Source organism: Phytophthora infestans, genomic scaffold, assembly GCF_000142945.1.
Source record: "Phytophthora infestans T30-4 supercont1.4 genomic scaffold, whole genome shotgun sequence".
Classification (NCBI taxonomy): Eukaryota; Oomycota; class Peronosporomycetes; order Peronosporales; family Peronosporaceae; genus Phytophthora; species Phytophthora infestans.
This window is the reverse complement of record NW_003303755.1, coordinates 2125901-2146626: the sequence shown is the minus strand read 5'-3', so window position 1 is coordinate 2146626 and position 20726 is coordinate 2125901. Positions and strand designations below refer to the sequence as shown.

Below are 20726 nucleotides of genomic sequence, written 5' to 3'. Positions count from 1 at the left end.
AGTAGAGTTTGCAACTCAAGCCAAACAGAAGATTGGCTAATAATCACTCGGATTCCAATTGATCTGACCCCAGCTTTTTTCTTCCAAGTTCAGCTGAAAACTTTTTCAAGATCCAAGAAACGCGCACCACAGCACGTCAAGGGCAATTGAGCGCGAAGACAACGCGCACCCAATAAGAAAACGTTTTTCTGCGACCGTGATACAGTGAACGAAGGCAAGTCATCACTCCAGATCGTCATGGGCTGGCTCTCGACGGAGAGCTAAAATTAAACGAAGAGAGAAACGAACGTGAGAACACACAGACCAATACGTATTTAGCTCTGAAAGTGCCACTACAGGTTGATCATCGAGAAGATTGGTTCAATTTATACTGGCGCGCAAAATGCTATTGGACAGCGGAATTTCTGCTGATGAAGTGGATCGGGTTCTTCCTCCTCAGTAATAAGGCGAGAGTTTATATTCAGCAGGTAAGGACCCGTCTTGTCGAATACGAGATCTTAAATATGCACGCCTATCGTATCCCGCGGTGCCGTTGTAGATCAGCCGACCTTCATCCTCTTCATCATCTTTCCTGGCTCAGGTTTAATTCAGTCATCAGGAACGGGGTTACCAAATAGTCATGTCATGCAGAATCATACACACACGAATTTACTCAATAATATATTTGACTTCTTTTTTGCTTCAAAGCGATGACCGCAGTTTTCGCAGCAATGAAAGTTGTTCTTTGAGCATTCCGATGCAGTGCTCAGCACGAATTCGAATTTTAGCAAGCCAGGTAATAAAGTATGCTTCTTTAGCACCTAGTTGGCTACAGTGCCCGCCAAATCATTAAGACCCCCGATTTGGCGGGACAATTCTGACAATATCTCGGCTTCTAGCCTGAGTTGAGAGCTGCTACTTTGATATGCTCTCTCTATTAGGCTTACAGAGGTGCCACTTGTGTTAACAACTTAGATTTCTATGTATCTGACAGGGCTGGTATACAAATTCAAGGTTTGGACATCAGCGTCAAATTATTAAGACCACATCCTTTTTATGACGAAAAAACACTTTTATGAACAGACCATACAAATTTCTATATTAAAAGAGTGATGGTCAAAATAAGTAGATGGTTGGCGGAAATGAGCGGGTAGCTAGACGCTACGGAGGCTGTGAGCCTTTCATTTTCTAATGGGCCACGGCAAGACCCTCTCCCAACAAGAGTACTGGTTTATCGTCGGTCTCCACGACGGAGGCGTCTCTCTGCACGAGATCGCTAGGAAGACAGGTCGGTCCCGTACGTCCGTTTGGAACGCAGTCAAGGCGGAGCGGGGATGGAAGGAAGACAGGGGTGGAGAGCGAAGGGCTGGGCGGCAACCGGCACTGACGGAACGAGAGCTGCGGCAGCTTGTGCGTGCCGCGGCGACAGGTGAGTTCTTTGCTGCGGAGCTCAAGACAAAGTTCGGCATCAAGGCGTCCGTGAGGACGATCCAGCGGGTTCTGCAGCGTGTGGACCATCTGGTTTACACCAAGATGGACCGCACGCTTCCCCTCACGGCAGCGCACAAGGCTGCCCGCATGCAATGGGCGGAAGATTACATACTGAAGCCAGGTAAGCCTCTCATATTAAAGTTTTGCTGCAATTTTGTATTATAACAATATTTTTTTTTTAGAAACTTGGATTTACACTATTTTTTCAGATGAAAAGAAGTTTAATCTAGATGGTCCTGATGGATTCAAGTATTACTGGCGGGACATGCACCAGCCTGCACAGTCTTATCTGCGTCGCCAAAATGGAGGAGGGAGCGTCATGGTGTGGGGCGCTTTTAGTGCAGCAGGTAAGAGTGAGCTGGCCATCTTGCGTGGACGTCAGAATTCAGGTGACTATATTTACACGTTATCTGAATATCTACTCCCTTTTGCTCACGCTAACTATGGTGTTGACTTTGTATTTCAGCAAGACAATGCTTCGATTCATGCCTCGCATGAAACGAAGCAATTCTTGCAGGAGATGCAACTCAGCACCATGGCTTGGCCAGCTCGCTCGCCTGACTGCAACCCCATCGAGAACGTCTGGTCGGCGATGGCGGCCAAGGTGTATGCACATGGCCGCCAGTACCAAAACGTTGCTGATCTGGAGGCAGCAATCATGGCTGCATGGGACTTCATTCAGCTAGACTACTTGCTGAAGCTGATAGAGTCCATGCCTCGCCGCTGTCTAGCGGTGATCAAGAAGAAAGGTGGTCTGACTAAGTACTAATTTTTAATATAGAAATTTGTATGGTCTGCTCATAAAAGTGTTTTTTCGTCATAAAAAGGATGTAGTCTTAATAATTTGACGCTGATGTCCAAACCTTGAATTTGTATACCAGCCCTGTCAGATACATAGAAATCTAAGTTGTTAGCACAAGTGGCACCTCTGTAAGCCTAATAGAGAGAACATATCAAAGTAGAAGCTCTCAACTCAGGCTAGAAGCCGAGATATTGTTAGAATTGTCCCGCCAAATCGGGGGTCTTAATGATTTGGCGGGCACTGTAAAAAAATAAATATTGTTATAATACAAAATTGCAGCAAAACTTTAATATGAGAGGCTTACCTGGCTTCAGTATGTAATCTTCCGCCCATTGCATGCGGGCAGCCTTGTGCGCTGCCGTGAGGGGAAGCGTGCGGTCCATCTTGTAAACCAGATGATCCACACGCTGCAGAACCTGCTGGATCGTCCTCACGGACGCCTTGATGCCGAACTTCGTCTTGAGCTCCGCAGCAAAGAACTCACCTGCCGCCGCGGCACGCACAAGCTGCCGCAGCTCTCGTTCCGTCAGTGCCGGTTGCCGCCCAGCCCTTCGCTCTCCACCCCTGTCTTCCTTCCGTCCCCGCTCCGCCTTGACTGCGCTCCGGACGGAAGTTCGGGACCGACCTGTCTTCCTAGCGATCTCGTGCAGAGAGACGCCTCGGTAGAAGCCGAGATATTGTCAGAATTGTCCCGCCAAATCGGGGGTCTTAATGATTTGGCGGGCACTGTAAAAAAAAATATTGTTATAATACAAAATTGCAGCAAAACTTTAATATGAGAGGCTTACCTGGCTTCAGTATGTAATCTTCCGCCCATTGCATGCGGCCAGCCTTGTGCGCTGCCGTGAGGGGAAGCGTGCGGTCCATCTTGGTGTAAACCAGATGGTCCACACGCTGCAGAACCCGCTGGATCGTCCTCACGGACGCCTTGATGCCGAACTTCGTCTTGAGCTCCGCAGCAAAGAACTCACCTGTCGCCGCGGCACGCACAAGCTGCCGCAGCTCTCGTTCCGTCAGTGCCGGTTGCCGCCCAGCCCTTCGCTCTCCACCCCTGTCTTCCTTCCGTCCCCGCTCCGCCTTGACTGCGTTCCAAACGGACGTACGGGACCGACCTGTCTTCCTAGCGATCTCGTGCAGAGAGACGCCTCCGTCGTGGAGACCGACGATAAACCAGTACTCTTGTTGGGAGAGGGTCTTGCCGTGGCCCATTAGAGAATGAAAGGCTCACAGCCTCCGTAGCGTCTAGCTACCCGCTCATTTCCGCCAACCATCTACTTATTTTGACCATCACTCTTTTAATATAGAAATTTGTAAGGTCTGTTCATAAAAGTGTTTTTTCGTCATAAAAAGGATGTGGTCTTAATAATTTGACGCTGATGTCCAAACCTTGAATTTGTATACCAGCCCTGTCAGATACATAGAAATCTAAGTTGTTAACACTAGTGGCACCTCTGTAAGCCTAATAGAGAGAACATATCAAAGTAGCAGCTCTCAACTCAGGCTAGAAGCCGAGATATTGTCAGAATTGTCCCGCCAAATCGGGGGTCTTAATGATTTGGCGGGCACGTGTAAAAAAATAAATATTGTTATAATACAAAATTGCAGCAAAACTTTAATATGAGAGGCCTTACCTGGCTTCAGTATGTAATCTCCGCCCATTGCATGCAGGCAGCTTGTGCGCTGCCGTGAGGGGAAGCGTGCGGTCCATCTTGGTGTAAACCAGATGGTCCACACGCTGCAGAACCCGCTGGATCGTCCTCACGGACGCCTTGATGCCGAACTTCGTCTTGAGCTCCGCAGCAAAGAACTCACCTGTCGCCGCGGCACGCACAAGCTGCCGCAGCTCTCGTTCCGTCAGTGCCGGTTGCCGCCCAGCCCTTCGCTCTCCACCCCTGTCTTCCTTCCGTCCCCGCTCCGCCTTGACTGCGTTCCAAACGGACGTACGGGACCGACCTGTCTTCCTAGCGATCTCGTGCAGAGAGACGCCTCCGTCGTGGAGACCGACGATAAACCAGTACTCTTGTTGGGAGAGGGTCTTGCCGTGGCCCATTAGAAAATGAAAGGCTCACAGCCTCCGTAGCGTCTAGCTACCCGCTCATTTCCGCCAACCATCTACTTATTTTGACCATCACTCTTTTAATATAGAAATTTGTAAGGTCTGTTCATAAAAGTGTTTTTTCGTCATAAAAAGGATGTGGTCTTAATAATTTGACGCTGATGTCCAAACCTTGAATTTGTATACCAGCCCTGTCAGATACATAGAAATCTAAGTTGTTAACACTAGTGGCACCTCTGTAAGCCTAATAGAGAGAACATATCAAAGTAGCAGCTCTCAACTCAGGCTAGAAGCCGAGATATTGTCAGAATTGTCCCGCCAAATCGGGGGTCTTAATGATTTGGCGGGCACTGTAAAAAAAAATATTGTTATAATACAAAATTGCAGCAAAACTTTAATATGAGAGGCTTACCTGGCTTCAGTATGTAATCTTCCGCCCATTGCATGCGGCCAGCCTTGTGCGCTGCCGTGAGGGGAAGCGTGCGGTCCATCTTGGTGTAAACCAGATGGTCCACACGCTGCAGAACCCGCTGGATCGTCCTCACGGACGCCTTGATGCCGAACTTCGTCTTGAGCTCCGCAGCAAAGAACTCACCTGTCGCCGCGGCACGCACAAGCTGCCGCAGCTCTCGTTCCGTCAGTGCCGGTTGCCGCCCAGCCCTTCGCTCTCCACCCCTGTCTTCCTTCCGTCCCCGCTCCGCCTTGACTGCGTTCCAAACGGACGTACGGGACCGACCTGTCTTCCTAGCGATCTCGTGCAGAGAGACGCCTCCGTCGTGGAGACCGACGATAAACCAGTACTCTTGTTGGGAGAGGGTCTTGCCGTGGCCCATTAGAAAATGAAAGGCTCACAGCCTCCGTAGCGTCTAGCTACCCGCTCATTTCCGCCAACCATCTACTTATTTTGACCATCACTCTTTTAATATAGAAATTTGTAAGGGTCTGTTCATAAAAGTGTTTTTTCGTCATAAAAAGGATGTGGTCTTAATAATTTGACGCTGATGTCCAAACCTTGAATTTGTATACCAGCCCTGTCAGATACATAGAAATCTAAGTTGTTAACACAAGTGGCACCTCTGTAAGCCTAATAGAGAGAACATATCAAAGTAGCAGCTCTCAACTCAGGCTAGAAGCCGAGATATTGTCAGAATTGTCCCGCCAAATCGGGGGTCTTAATGATTTGGCGGGCACTGTAGTCGCGGAGTCTAATATGACGGAGCCAATGTTTAGAGGCCTAATACACTGAAGCTTCTAAAATGTACTCTCGATGACCAAAATAGTGTTCTTCGTTTAGCGTTAGTGCGATTTTGCAGTTCCTCCCCACACAATTGTCGTGGCTTGACCCAGGTCACCCCAACGTTCGTATAGCTAATGCGACACTAAGGAATCACAAATGACAACCAATGTATTGCATTAGAGGCTTTCCGAGACAAGTAGTGATCTCTGTGGTCCTGGGGTTGAGTGAGAAGCGGACAAAGGGTCTATCCAATAAATCCAATACGCCCATGCAATGCCGTCTTTCTCTCAATGTGTTTCAATAAGATCGCGTCGCTCCTCCACACCAGGCCACATTATTACTACACTTCCGAAGCTATATAGTGTCTTGATGGTTCTCGTGACCGGCAGGTGCTCAGCCGTGTGCCCCCCCCCTGCCGGTAGAAAGTCGGCCGAGCGTCCTAGGCCATCAGTAGACAACAACACCTACAGCAGTCCCAACAAGTGCAGCTCTGCACTTACCAGGAACAGACCGGAAAACCTCAGGATCAGCGATAAGATTGCATAGTGCAAAGAGGTATGGTCGCAAGAGTCGGGAACGGCAGACTCTGGTATACCGCTAAGATATAACTGCATTTTAGAAGAAGGTCCTACATTTCAGTCGGCATTTGCAGCGATTTATGCAATAAATTACTGTTTCCACCGTGAAAATCAGTACTATCAGATAAACTGAGCGCTATATACATGTATACTGAACGGGTCCTCCGGATTTTTGATGGATCAATTTATTTCCTTGGGCACCCCCTGACCAAACCTGGTACTCTGTCGCCGCCCCGTGATGATATAAATTTCCATTTTGTTGAGTTTGTGCTCTCAGCTGGGTCTCTGACTACCCTTATACAGCTGAACTCCGTACTAAAGTCCACACTGCGGCTAAAGGAACTTGCAGCGCCTGCGTGCTCTTGTTTTTTATTGCATGCCTGTATTGGTCTTACACACTATGCCGGCCAAAAAAAAACACTGTTCATGTACCGACAAAGCATACTGTACTTGAATACTGTGCAAAAGCTCCTAGATGTATTGTGCTTTACAGATGGAATGTCCCTCCGTTTTAAAGCGTAGGTTGAGCATGATCGGAGCATAAAACCAGGCATAAAAATGAGAAGGGAAAAGGTAGGCATCGATTGGTTTTAAATGTGTTTCGAATTACCTTCAAAAATGGTCGATTTACAGGATATCGATGTGGATTTGATGGTACCAAGCGGTCGATTTGGCTGCTCTATCAGTCGATCGATTTGTACTTTTTAAAGACCTCGATTTAATAAAACGGCCTCTATTTATTATAAATCGAGCATCGAGCCATGTGAAAACGACAAAAGCATTGAAGTGCACAATATAATACTCAAAACAACTGCCAGCCTGTACTGTGGTACCGAACGTACCGGTGCCGTCCATTTCTCTTGAATGTTGTACGAATGTTAGCGTGACGTTAATCGGTTTGCTGGGCCATTCGACCCAGTATTAATTAAATTAAGTCAGACTTATTAGGGGGTTGTCAATGCTTGTTTTTTTTTTCTACTGTTAGTCAGTTTTGTAAGCTTACTGTAATTTACCACGTAAGATTTTAAATTTAAATCACTGTTTGCCAGTTGGGTTACGGAGCGCACAAACATAAATCCACGGACCATGGCCACGGGTGAAATTATTTCCGCGTTTCAATAACAAGCACCCTGCACACAGTTGTTGCTTAGCTTTGCACCACGAACTGAGTAGTGTCAGTGGAATCCACTTTCGTTGCACCTTCAGGGACGACCACACCAGGAGTATACGATGTCCAGCCCGGAGGAATCGAAGTCCAACCAGGGGGAATGGACGTCCATCCAGGCGGGATTGATGTCCAACCGGGATACTTAGCGCCAGTATTCACTTCTGGCGCCGATGTAGGTGGACTAGGCGGACGTGTCGACGCAGGAGTAGAGATCGTAGTACTTGGTACTGTCGTTGGTGACGGAGCAGCAGTAACGGGTGTGTTCGTGACGTTACTCTGGGAGATGGGAGACATTGTTACGACTTCGGGTGCTGATGTTGTAGCAATTGGAGCCTTCGTCTTAATAGTCGAGGGAGTAGTAGTGATGGTTGGTGTAGCAGTAGTGACAGAAGGAATTGCAGTCGTGGTGCTCGGAGTCGCAGTGGTGACCGTGGGCGCCTTCGTGTTAGTACTCGGAGGCACCGTAACCAACTTCGTCGACCCTGTAGAACCGGAATCTCCTCGAGATGCTGCGTTGTACAGAGCCCACGAACGGGTCAGCCCGTCATCCATGGTGACTGACGGCAGCTTTGCCAGTGCATCGCCCTGGTTGATGACAGCCTCGTTCACAAGTAACAGCGACAACCACGCGTTGGAAATATCACCACCCGTAACAATCGCTTCCTTTGATAAAATGTCATCCCATTCTTCCTGGATAAACGTCTTCGTACGTGCCAAACCATTGATAGGTGACACCGGGATCATCTGAATGCCGTGGATGCAATACTTCTCGGGACCGAACCATGTCGCGTAGTCCGCTTTATTGTCGAAGAAGATGCCTGTGACGTGGTTCGGAACGAACTGAGGCGGGTGTATCGTGTTGTCCGAGGTCATGAGGAAGTAGGTCCGTACGGTACGAGCGTTGAGGCGTAGCATGAGACTGCCCAGATCTTCCACCGCCTTGTTACCCGAAACCTGTCCCCAGAGTATCATACCATAAAAGAAGTTCACGTCCTCTGACGTGCTCTCTTCATCCTTGCCATCGGCCATGGGAGTCACACCGTGCGAGTATGAATGTCCCAAATACCACGAGAAATGACGGAGCTTAGGGAAATGCGGATCGTCCAAGCTCGGGTTTACAACATCACGAAGCAGCGTCCACACCATTGTCTCTAGTTGTGCCATTCCCGACCACGACGGATTCAGTTTCTTTAGAATGGCCGACGCCGTGATCCAGTAGCCGTAGTGATAGTGGTGGTCGTTATAAACCCCGTTGCCGAATTCCACATTTACGTCGTTGGCGGTGAAAACCTGGCTGGTTACGATACCTTTGTATGATGTCTCATACACCAGCGGCACGCTCATTGTGTTATTCACGAAAGGCCACACCAGAGCCTCCAGTTTCGATAAACAAGTTTTCAAGAGTGCTGTATCATCACCGACTACAGAGCTATCGGCTGCGATCAAGCACAGCGAGGCATATTTCTGATACGCCTTGCCGTTGTAGTACCAGCTACCACTGTCCAAGCTCCACGCACTATCAATGTCGCTCTGCAACGTGGACAGAAGGTTAACCTGCGCAACTACATCAGCTGACGGCTTAGTTGATGGATAGAAGTCTACTTCCTCGTCTGCTTCATCCTCTGTCAAGGCCCAGCTACCAGATTTCGTCACTTGAGCCACCATATCACCACGAGTGCTCGAGTGCAGTACGATGGCACCCTTGCTCTTCGTCGTAATAGCCTCTTTCATAACTTCCACTTGATGCGGTAGCGCGAAATGCAACAGACCCGTGCTGTCACAGCTACTGCCTTCAGTCTCCCAGTCCAGCGAGTAGCTTGTTCGGGACTGCACTGACACGTCTCCACCCCGGACAACACACGACGCGTAGTCGTCGTAGACACTCTCATCGCCAGTCTCAGGTAGAATCGCCATCCGAAGTGTTCCAGTGTAAACCGCATTGCTCACAAGAGCTGACCCCGTGATGTGGAACGAAGCACCCGTGTCGCTCGCAAATATCACCCACGTCTGCTGGTTCGCGAGCTTCACCACGTACTTGCCCGGCGTCGAGCATCTTGCAGCGTCATGGCATATTCGGTCTCGATGCGGGGCGTTAAACCGGCGTACGTTGCCGATACGAACGCCATGCCATGCACCAGCGCGGAGTCCATGCAGTTTTTACTGCCTGTAACAGACGTCCGCACAGAAACCCCCATTTCACTGAACGAGTACACCTCGTAGTCTGGTTTAGTCGACCCGAATTCATTCGCCGATAACGTTACGTCGTTGTGGAATTCATGCAGATAGTATCGGACGACGCCATTCACCTCACCAGCCATTTGACGGTATGTGTACGAGTAGTATGCTTGTATACCGAAAGGTGCTTCTTTGGGTAGCTTGAGCGCGTACGGATTAGACCATGCGGGGTTGGCGACGGTGTCGATGTCCTCTGTTGTGGTGTGGATGAGGTTCCCCCACCATTTGTTGGTGGGTATCGGTTTGTTGAGCAGGTTGGAGGCGACGTTGATGATGGGGGCGAGCGCGGCGAGTCCATCCTTGCGTTGGAAAAGTGCTTCGGACGGCGCATCAGTAGCGAATGGCGAAAAATACTCGTCCGTCGATGTGGACTCTTGTACCTGATTTGCTGCATGCACAGTGCCTTCCTTGTAGGAACCGCTAGTGAGCGAGTCTCCGAATGCCGCGGAGACCTGCGTGACTTAGTTGGCTGTTAGTACCCATCGCAACCATGTTGCAGGCTTCATTGGTGCGCACGCAGCTTGTTAATTGCTCTTGACCGACAGTCTGCTGCCAGCAGTGCTGGTGCCTGTGCGCGTTAGAGAGTAAAAGTGGGAATGGTGTTTCGGATTGGAAATCGTGCAAAAAAATGAATGAAGTTGTGCGACCGGCGAACGCCACATTAACCCGCCATTGTTCATTGTGGGAGCCCGTGTTCGATACCGGTACGTTCCGCTTTCAACGAGTTGGTACAGTATAATAAGGAGAAAGAAAGGCTTCAACTATTTTAAAGTTGAAGCCTTGTTTAAAAAAACGGCACCCCTCGCGTCCAGGTTTTTCCAAACAGGGAATTTCCAGGTGTGCGTCCACGTATTTTCCAGTTGTAACTAAAACCGTTTTTCTTACCGTAATTTTTCTTTTGGCCTCAGCCACTCAGTTCCAGGGGGGGAAGCGTGACACGTGGCGGACGGCTGGCAGCGCACCCGGAGGACACCGGAGCGCCCTCGGAAGACCCCACCATGGCGCGAACGCACAAGACAGCGATGATCAAGGCGCAGATGGCGGAAGAGGCACGCAAGGAGGAGGAGGCTCGCAGAATGGAGGCAGCCCGGCTCGCCGGTGTAATGGACGCTCGTACCCGCGCGGCGAGATCCCAAGCATGCCAGCGTGCTGATGAGATTCGTGGCCAGTTTGGCCCTCACGCTGTAGTCGACGAAGAAGATAGTGCCAGCGAGGGAATGGATGGTGATTCAGCGGACGCTCTGGCGGAGGTACCAGGGCACGAAGAAGGTGCCAAAGAATGTGTTTCTGAAGCGTCAAGAGATTCGAAGGAGGGGCCGGCGGAGGAGGAGGAGGGTGAAGAAAGCCAGGCATCGGACCAAGAAAACCGAGAGGAGAATACTATGCAGACAAACAAAATGCGGCAGACCGGTGCGAACCGGCAAGGCAAAAAGAGGTCGGCTTCCATGGTAGAAGACGAAGAGCTGGTCCAGCCCCCCCCCCCCCCGTTCAAGGCGGAACACGAATCCTGGGCGGACCTCGAAGTGAGTTTGAAGCAGTACATGGATTCGACGCGCCAGAAGATTGTGATCAAAGAGGTGATCCGAGTTTCGCGCCGTAATGCTGACCTCCGTGCACAAGTACGCTACAATGGTCGCCCTGATTCTGAGATCCCGTTGGTGCCCGTAGAAATGGAACCGTTTCAGCGAAAATATATTTGCACTCATGGCTGGCGGGAGCGTGAACGATCGTCGGGTAAGAGGACTTCTCACACGCTGCGCCGCACAGAGTGTCCGTTCCAGATGCTGGCCCAGGTTTCGAAGAAGGACGATGGCACATGGTGCATCAAGATGAAGCGTGAGGTGTACTCTCATAACCATTTCGTCTCCGAGGAAGTTTACAGGTATTATCCAGGTATTCGCCAGGTTCCTGCTGATTCACCGCTTATGCCCGGGATTGAGTTGCTTAAGCTGGAACCTCGAGTATTTACGACTATATTCGCAGCAACTCAAATCACTCTGTCACCATGGATGATGTTCGCAACTTGATAGCTAGGATGAAGAAGTCAGGTAAGTTATGCTAGTGTATTATTGGGTGGGAAATGTCCTGACTAACTAAGAACTGTGTATCTATCTAGATGTTGATCTTTCTGATGATGACGCTGTTGCAGAGATGATCTTGGACTTTAACCAGGAGTCACCAGCTAATGTGGCCACGGTGAACGAAAGTGCGCACGGCGACACCGGAGTGATATCGTTCTCGAGTGAGCACATGCGTGCGATGCAGGACAGCTTCCCAGAGGTGCTCCAGATGGACTGCACACACAAGACGAACAAGTGAGTTTCTTCATAGTATTTGGTGAAAAATGTTCCAGTTTTTTTTCAGTTTTTTACCAGATATTAACAGGGTTTCTGTATAGATACAACTACCAGCTTCTGAGTATCGTTGCAATGGATCAATTTGGTCAAGGTCAGCCCGTCCAGTACTCGTTGATGGAGACATACTCCGATTGGCACATGGCGAAAAGCTTGGATCATTTTAAACGAGCGAACGAGCATTGGCGTTTCGTGTGTATTGTCATTGTCGATAAGGACATGCAAGAAATCGATGTGATTCGAAAGAAGCTGCCAGAGGCTCGTGTTCTTTTGTGTCATTTCCATGTGATAAAGTGGCTCCATAATGTGATTCGCAACTCGAAGAAGTTTGGCACCTATGAAGAATTTGTTCTCACGCAGATGAAGCACATTATCACCAACAATCAAAACTCAATACGACATTTCGGTAGACAGAACACTTGCCGAACGCTACGCATTCAAAGACAATGGTGCAACAATAGCTGTACGGCATGGAGCCACGAATATCTTTTGGAGAAGGAAGGCTGGACGTGTGACTGCGAGTTTTCCCAGACCATGAAGCTTCCGTGCAGGCATGCCATGACGTACAAGAAGTCGTGCGGCCACCCGTTCGTGGTACCTTTCGCCGCCATAGCACCCAGGTATTGTTCAGGTTTTGTCCAGGTTTTTCCAGGTTTTAATTATTAACATCAGTGTTTTGTTGCTAGATGGTTTGGACAGAGCCGTCTACAGTTGCAGCAACTGTCCGAGGTTGCCGATCCGTTTGTTGCAAAGATATTCAAGGCGAAGGGAAGCACAGCGACTGGGGCTTCTGGACTGAGTGAAGCAGAGAAATATCGCCGTGCCCAACAAGCGTTTGTACGAATTGGTGGTGAGCTTGCGCGCTTTCCAGATGATCAGTTTGAGTCTGCATTAGAAGCAATGGAGACGTGGTGGTACAATTTGCGCCAAGGTCACATAACGGATGAGGAGGTAGTACAAACCAGACCCCACACGCCGGACAAAAGTGATGACGACACGGGTAGTGCTTCGGGCTTTGGTGACAGCAGTAACGATCCACCCGATACCACAGGGACGCCTAATGGTAGCAAGAACGAGTCAAATGAAAAGGACAATGATGAATACGATGCTGAGTCTGCTACACAAGTAGCTGAATCTGGGACGCAAATGACAATCACTGACTGCAATACAGCTTCGACACCCCTGCTTGTGAGATTATCAGGCAATGTCAGGCGAGTGGGACGACCCAAATTAAATCGCTCAGTGATGAAGGAAAAGGCACGAGTTGCGCACAAAGAGTACAATCAGGGAATGAAACTCAGGGCACTGCTGCGTGAAAGCGACGTCTGTGATGTTTCTGCGAGCCTTCAAGAAATTCTGCCACCTGTGCGTGAGGTGGGGTCGTATCTGGCAACATACCAAGTCAAGTCGAGAAACAAAACGATTGTGATCAAATGGTCGGTTGATATGGAATACGTGCCAGATAGAGTTCGGTTTAGACTGGCGGAATCGGTTATTGACGACGCACTAGATCAGCTGAAACAGGGGCTCGCAAGTGACGAACATATTGAATTGAACAGTGACGGGAAAAAAATGGATAATGCGGCTTGTTACGTAGTAGCCATTGAAAAAGTTGGTCGCTTCACTCGAGAGCAGTTGGAAGCTATGAAGTTCTTGTGGAATCTGCAAGCCGCGTGCAGGGAAGCAGTGTTATGTTGCTCCTGGCTTACCCGATCTGTAAAGGCTGCTGTGGACGATCCAGCCCCAGCGCAAACTGCAGCCGTGAACCTACTGGAGTCTTGGCCTTATGCTGCAGTGAACGGATTCGGGTTTGACCTGACGTACAGTGACTTGTTTCGCTTCAGAGATTCTTCCTGGTTGAACGATAACGCGCTGCGTGCGTTCACTGTGTATCTCGCGAAGTACAAGAATAACATCACTGTGATGTTGCCCCCAACAGATGAGGAGAGTGGCGTTGGTGACAAAACACTCTGCTCTATTGTTAGAGGAGTCGAAGTGCAAGATTTCGTTCTTTTGCCTGTTAATCTTGGGGGTGTTCACTGGAGTGGTATAGTAATCGGTCGAGGTGCCAAACAAGTCAAAGTGTACGACAGCATGAATGGCAAGAAGCACCGGAAATCGCTGCATCTGCTAGTGGCGAAGATTTTAGTGAAGGCAACGAAGGATACAACTTACTCAGTCCTGGAATTAGTGGACCCGATCCAGAAAGACAGCGACAGTTCTGGTATTTTCGTTTGCCGTTTCTTTTGGAGTTGTGTGAGCGATGCAGCTCCAAGTGACGTCTCGGCGAAAGGGTTGACCAAGCTGCGTTGGTCAATGCTGCACGCAATTTTGAAGATGAAGCGGAAGTAGTAAGCCAGAAGAAGAGCAACAGGTGGTCTAGCAGCTAACAAATAACAATACATGGGCTATACCTGGGGACCAACTGGTAAATACCTGGACTCACATTATGCAGCTGGACAGTGTCGGCGCCTGTGGCGCCGACACTGATCAGCTGCGCTCACTTCGGATTCTTCGCAAGTAGAGCACATATGTATTCCCCAGGTATTATCCCTGGACAATACCTGTGTTTGGGGCAATACTCGGATTGGCTCCACCTCTATCTGCAACGCTATACTGCCGTCACTTTGACTTTTGCTCAAGTCTCGCACACATGCTTTTTCCAGGGTTTTCCTACTGGAGAATACCTGGTCGCGTAATATATCCGCTCGGAATATACTACGCGCGACCGATTCCACTCTGTATAAGGAAACCTGGAAGAAACATGGGGGTATCCCTGGACAATACATGGAGAATCAGAAATCTGAGTATTTTCGAAATCTGGAAAACCTGGACGCGAAGGTCGTCCTTAAAAAAACATGTTTTATCTTATTATGATACGCTTTACTGAGACAAAGTCAACGACAGCTGTTGTAGACGCAGGCTGCAAGTCCTGATCGCAGCTCTCGGGACCCCTCCACGTAGAGATCCTGTAGAGTCTACAGAGTCTGTAGACTTTACAGTCTGTGTAGTACAGACAGCTTCTTTGCGGGCTTATTTAGCGTTGCTCTGTAGAGTCAACTGGCTTTTACCGGGTACGCTTAGCAAACACAAACTCCATGCAGACATACTAAAACTTTGATAAAAAACGCTTTTTCAGGTTCCACTCCGATCGCCTGCAAGAGCAAATGAATAATTCCATCGCGGATTAGCGCAGATACGGTTACGGCTACATATTTATGAATAGACGATCTGCTCATGTAATTTTCTTTTTAATGAAGCCTTGCCAGTAATGTGGTGGTCATCCTATTTTTTCGCGGAGAATTTTCGGTGGAGGCGCTCACATCCGGATAACCGCGACAGCTGCTGTATTGCACTGGTCGATTTCATTCAAGGTTTTCCGGCTCCACCAAAAATTGTATTAATAAATATACTGTTCGATTGATATCTTCACATTTCCGCGAATTTTAAATTGCCCTAAAAAGACTTACATTAGCATTCACGTAAGTATAATGTGTTTTTTTGGCCGCCTCTCGCGGATGAATATCATCAATTCTCCGACCCTACTTAATTCTAGTATTGTTATTAATCACCAGTCATCCATTTTAATGTTTCGAACATCCAATCATACTGACTTGACAAAATGATTTGGCCAATCCAAATAGTAAGGGTTAGGTTTAGCCTTGTCGGAGCTGGCTCTGACATATCGGGCCGGAGGGGTCTCGAGATATATGGATATGCTCTTACAGATTTCAAGATGTCGGCATATCACATGCATAAAGTCTTTTCTCCGACTTCTCCGACCAGTGCACTCATTACCACACATCAATTTTACATTTTAGACTAGATATAATAATAATAAATTACTGCAGGGGCAGATTTTTAGAAGAGGTAAAATAGCTTCGACAACCGGCAGCAGCGCTGCAGTGAGCTAGCTCATCATTACATGCATAAACCCTGCGTGAAGATCCATTAATTTTGTACTTCGTAGGGCATTTGAAAGCATATGTCAATTTAATGTGCATGTATTAAATTGTTAATACTCGGAGCGCTCCCGGCCATGCCAACCTGTCATCTCCACACGCTTGCCAGCATCCTGCCCCGCGCTACGCAGCTCCTACTCGCTCGTCGACCGCATGCCATCAGCACCAGTCCACCACTGCAAAATTCTTGCCACCGCACGCACGCACGACACCCTATCGCCTCCACCACCAGCTCGGCGACACATTTTCACCACACGCCACCAGCTCACTGCGACCAACTCACCGCCATCAACTCACTGCCATCTGTATACCGCCGCCACCAGCTCAGCTCACCACCACCATCTCGCTGGCGCCTGTGCACCGCCCTGTCACCCCCTCCTGTGCACTCCTGTGTATCGAACTACCACCGCCCCTGCCTGCCGCGACCACAAACCCCTTCGCTCACGCCCCCGATCTGCTTTTTTTGTGTAACCACGTTTTCGATGTGGCCCACAGTTTAAATGATTATTTCTAAGAAATATTTTAAGAGAAACTGACCCAGGAATGCCACTCTTTTGATACAGGTCGGAGATTGTCGGAGGTCAAGATTTTATGTTATGGTATAATATGCTCTGCATTCCAACCTGTTCCTGTCTACGTAAATGCACAGAAACAGCTCGTCCGGAATTTCAGCCAAGCACAGGCACTCCTGAAGCTATTTTACGCTAATGGGGGCACCCTTAGAATTGGAGCATAATGACCATATTTAGCTGGAATCTTTCAAAAATATTTTGTGTGCGATACTAACTTATATATAAATGCATATCCTAAAAATATCTTAAAGTTTCCGACGGCAGCCGATAGGAAATGTTTCACTACACATATAAAATTGCAGAGTAGTAGAGATGTCGAACGCGTCCCTGGTTCCTGGTAACAGTAAGAAGGCTGGAACGACGGCTCTAAACTCCTTCGTCTCGTTTCTGGAAGACGAAAGTGATACTCTTAGCCGCTCACGAACTCATTGACGCTGATTAGATAGGCAAAGTGCTGCGTATTACGCTAGACAAGTATGCATATTCATTAGCTAGGTCGCATGGCAAAATTTTAGCCACCAACACTATATTATGGAAACGTAAACAAACTGGTTGGTGGATAAATATCCGCTTCCAAGTGGTCTATTAAAGCCCCCGCTACAAACGATTCTTTCGGGACTTAGGGGGGGGGTACTGCACAATTGAGAGGAAAGCGGCAACGAGCGAGTCGATCCACCATGCCCAAAACAAGATTTGGAAGCAATTGTGCGAATACTGTACACTACGACATCGGACGAGAGCGAATATCTTGATTCAGCTTTAGTCGTTTTGATGTGGTACTTGTGCGGCCGTAGTTTGAACGTGGGCTTACTCAAGCCATATTGAGATCCGGTCCGGGTGAGCGCAGAGGCGTTGACGCCGGACCGACCGGTGGCTGGGCCACGACAGCAGGTGGAACAGGAGCTAGTGGCGGAGACTCGACGGGAGCAGCGACAGCGGGTGGTAGGGCCACAGCCCGGGGGAGCGTTTACTGAAGATGCAGAAACAGATCGAGCTGACCGTGCAGCTGGGCAACCTCACGCTCGAGATCAGAGACCCGGTTCTGAACCGATTGCGGTTGGTCACACCAGTCCACACGGGTATGGATCCCTTCAAGATCGCCCGCAAACCGGAGCAGGGCGTCGTTCGTATCCCTCAGATATCTGTTCAACGAGCTCACACGTCTCTCCAGCACAAATAAGTCGCTACGACTTGCAGCGCGGTAATACAGCGGAGCTCATCCTCCTCCAGTGCTGCTCGACGAGCATGGACAGCTCCACTACCATGTGGAACGCCTTGTGGCGCGGCGTCGGTGTCAGGGTCAAACCCAGTATCGGGTGAGCTGGCGAAGGTATCCTCATTCACAAAACTCGTGGGGGTTTATGGTCCTCATACGGGAACATTGCCCAGACGTCGGGGATGCTTATAATCGGTCAAATCCGATGCCTGCGCGCCACCCGGCGTACGGCGACGTCGACAGGCGCGGAGCGCTTCCCCGTAGACAGGGGAGAAGAAAGGTCAGCAGCTGAGCTCAGACCCTGACCGGTGGCTGGAGCAGCAGACTCATAAAAAAGAGCCGTTCTCGCAGCGGGGGCGGAAGGAATAGGGGCGACATCGTGCTGAGGACGAGGCCCAGGAGTGCGTCGTCGCGTTTTCGACTTTGCGAAATCCAGACGTAGACGCCTCTCTAAACGAATGTCCGATTCAGCGAAACTATCTCGGAGAGCCGCATAGCTGGGGAGCCGTCGAGCACGCTCGACCCAGCTCACAACCTGCGCTCCGTAAGCGACCGAAGATTCTCCTGGGCTCAGGGTCACAGGGATTGTGAGCATGACTGGAGTCGACGGTTGGTTTAGCTGAGCCGAAGGTGCTATCTATACTCCTGAAGGGTGGTGACTTGTAGAGTCAGGAAACGTTCACGGAGCTGGTGACATCGCCCTCATCTGCGGTAGAGGCCGCCGGGCCACAGATATAAGTGTCCAAAAGCAGGGCATGCGAAATACAATACCCAGTGTTATTTTGCGTGAATCACATCCGTAATAAAGACTGCAATACCTGGCAACACAATAATAATCACTGCAATAATCACAATATATTGCTATCACTTAGTCTTCGATGCAACCGAGAAGGGTGGAGCAGTTCCACATACTGCGATTAGCACGAAGAAACATGGCCGTTTCAAAATTAGCTGGTAAAGTAGATGAACGTAGCGATGTAAAAACAAGCTTACACTCAGAGAAAAGTCTCTCGCACGTGTTGCTTGTCGGAGGAGCGCAGAGCAGAAGGGGATCATACTCGACAGACGCCTGCGATGCAAGCCGTGGCTTCTTGGCTTGCCGGAGGATGGAGGTCGCGAAGTCGGCCGTAGCCGGCACTTTCTCTTGTGCGGTAGACGGAGATAAAATGAAACTGTCGACTGCATGTAATTCATCCGCGGAGAGGGGTAGGTCGTTTTGCAGCTTCACTATTGCAGACTCGAAATGGGGCGAGTGAACAATCTTAGCTGTTGGTGCCAAGTAGTTAGCCATGACAGTATACTTAGCAGCACACGCGTCAAACAACAGGCGCACCTCGGCAAGCGTGCACGCCTCTGCTTGGATTTTCACACACACACTGTCCAGCTCACGAAGCCTGTCCAATACACCTTTAACGCGGCGGTGCGCATGGCCACGAGGCACAGACTCTTCAACAGCCTCCACCGTCAGGATCGCATCACGGATCTTGCAATATCGGTCAATCATCTGGAATGTAAACGACCAGCGCGTAGTGTTTGCCCTAACAGGCTTGTAGTCGGTTGCCGGGAGTAGTGTTGGGGAGTGTGTGGATCAAAGCGCGCAGAGTGTATTTGCAAGGCAGTAGAGAACTGTTGGTTGTCAGCGCTCCTGGAAATGGTTGGAAGCGTGGAAAATATTGTATTATTGTGGACAGCTTTGTATTATATTTATCTTGGAAAATCAATAGTAAGTTATTCCGTAAATATAATACCCGTAATATTGATATTATACTATTTTCCCATGTCCTGTCCAAAAGCAGCTGAACAGCATTGTGCACCGTCTCGGGAATATCACGGGGCTCATAGCCATAGTCGCGACGCGACGGGTTCGTGCGTAGCCGAGCCACAGGTCAAATAGACTGATGAGAGCGCGGCTGCGCGGATATCTGTTGGCTTTAAGCCATATCCAAGTCATTGACCGAATTGATAAGATCCGTCTCTTTATACCGAGACATTAGGGGGCGAAGCATTGCACAAGGCGCGCGCGGTGTCGTCGCGTTCTGGGAATGGATTAGGTGCTCAAAGCACACGCTGCGGTGGCGTGCAGGGTCGCTGATGTTAGACCTCGGGGAGGTTGGGTAAGAGTGCGACTCACTGCCCATGGAATCATCCTGATCAACCTGCCCCTCTTCGAGGTCTAAAAACAGAAGGTCGGCTGCTCTGGGCGGCGTACGCGGCTCCGGTGAGCTCAGAATATTACTCTTGTCAGTGTGACGGCTTATGGAGCACGTGCCGTGACGGCGATGGTACTCGCGATGGTACGCCTTGACGGAGGGGACGGAGGGGTCCTGAGAGTTGGCGCTGACTGTGAGCAACGGTCGGAGACCACTTGGGGGGCGGGGTTCTCGGGACGCGGAAGTAGTTGGGCCGTGAGCCGAGAGTGTGGAGCTGTGCATCCGAGATGCGAAAGTGTCAACGAGATTCGAACGCAGCGTGAGAGGTATTGACCACTAACGTCTTGACAAGACGAGCAAGGCCTTACTGAGGAAGTATCGAGAACAGTCAAATTATCATCTTAGTGGTGGGGGGAGTGTAACGGGGCTACACGCTGTGGGACACACAAGGACACGGCGTACCCGGAGAGATAACAATGTCTCTCAGTACGCTGACGGAAAGCCACAAGTTATGCATTTGATTAGGTTTAACTATGCTAGATAGTTAAGCATATGCATTTAGCTATACGCGGCTTAATCGCAATAAAAGTAGATAAAACACTTCGGGTTTTGAAGAAGAAGATGTATTTCGAGCTAAAAACTCTTGATCCCTGGCTTTAAAGCTGTGCTAGAGCTCCTTGGGATAAGGAACTTTGTATTAAGGACTCTTTGAGTCGAGCGTCTTCCTCTGACGTTGAAGCTACGGCGGCCCCGCTGCAGTGGGTGCGTTGGACAACAGGGTATCGCCATTGTTAATTGGTCTGGACATCATGGCGCTGTAAAGAAGCGGGAGGGGGGGCTCCGGTTTCGGCACGTGTGAAAGGTTTCGCAGCGACGCCACTAACAGAGATGGAAGGGGGAGGTGTGAGGCCACCACGCGCTACTGT

General features: G+C 49.6%; 1 protein-coding gene across 1 annotated transcript; it reads right to left on the bottom strand.

Moving 5' to 3' along the window:
* Positions 1 to 7290: 7290 nt before the first annotated feature.
* Positions 7291 to 10052, bottom strand: PITG_03535 (endo-1,3(4)-beta-glucanase, putative; the record flags this gene model as incomplete). The annotated part of the gene is made up of 3 exons (XM_002906552.1): positions 7291 to 9364; positions 9418 to 9953; positions 10026 to 10052. 3 exons carry the CDS (start codon positions 10050 to 10052, stop codon positions 7291 to 7293), a joined length of 2637 nt encoding a protein of 878 aa, XP_002906598.1.
* Between the last annotated feature and the right edge of the window lie 10674 nt (positions 10053 to 20726).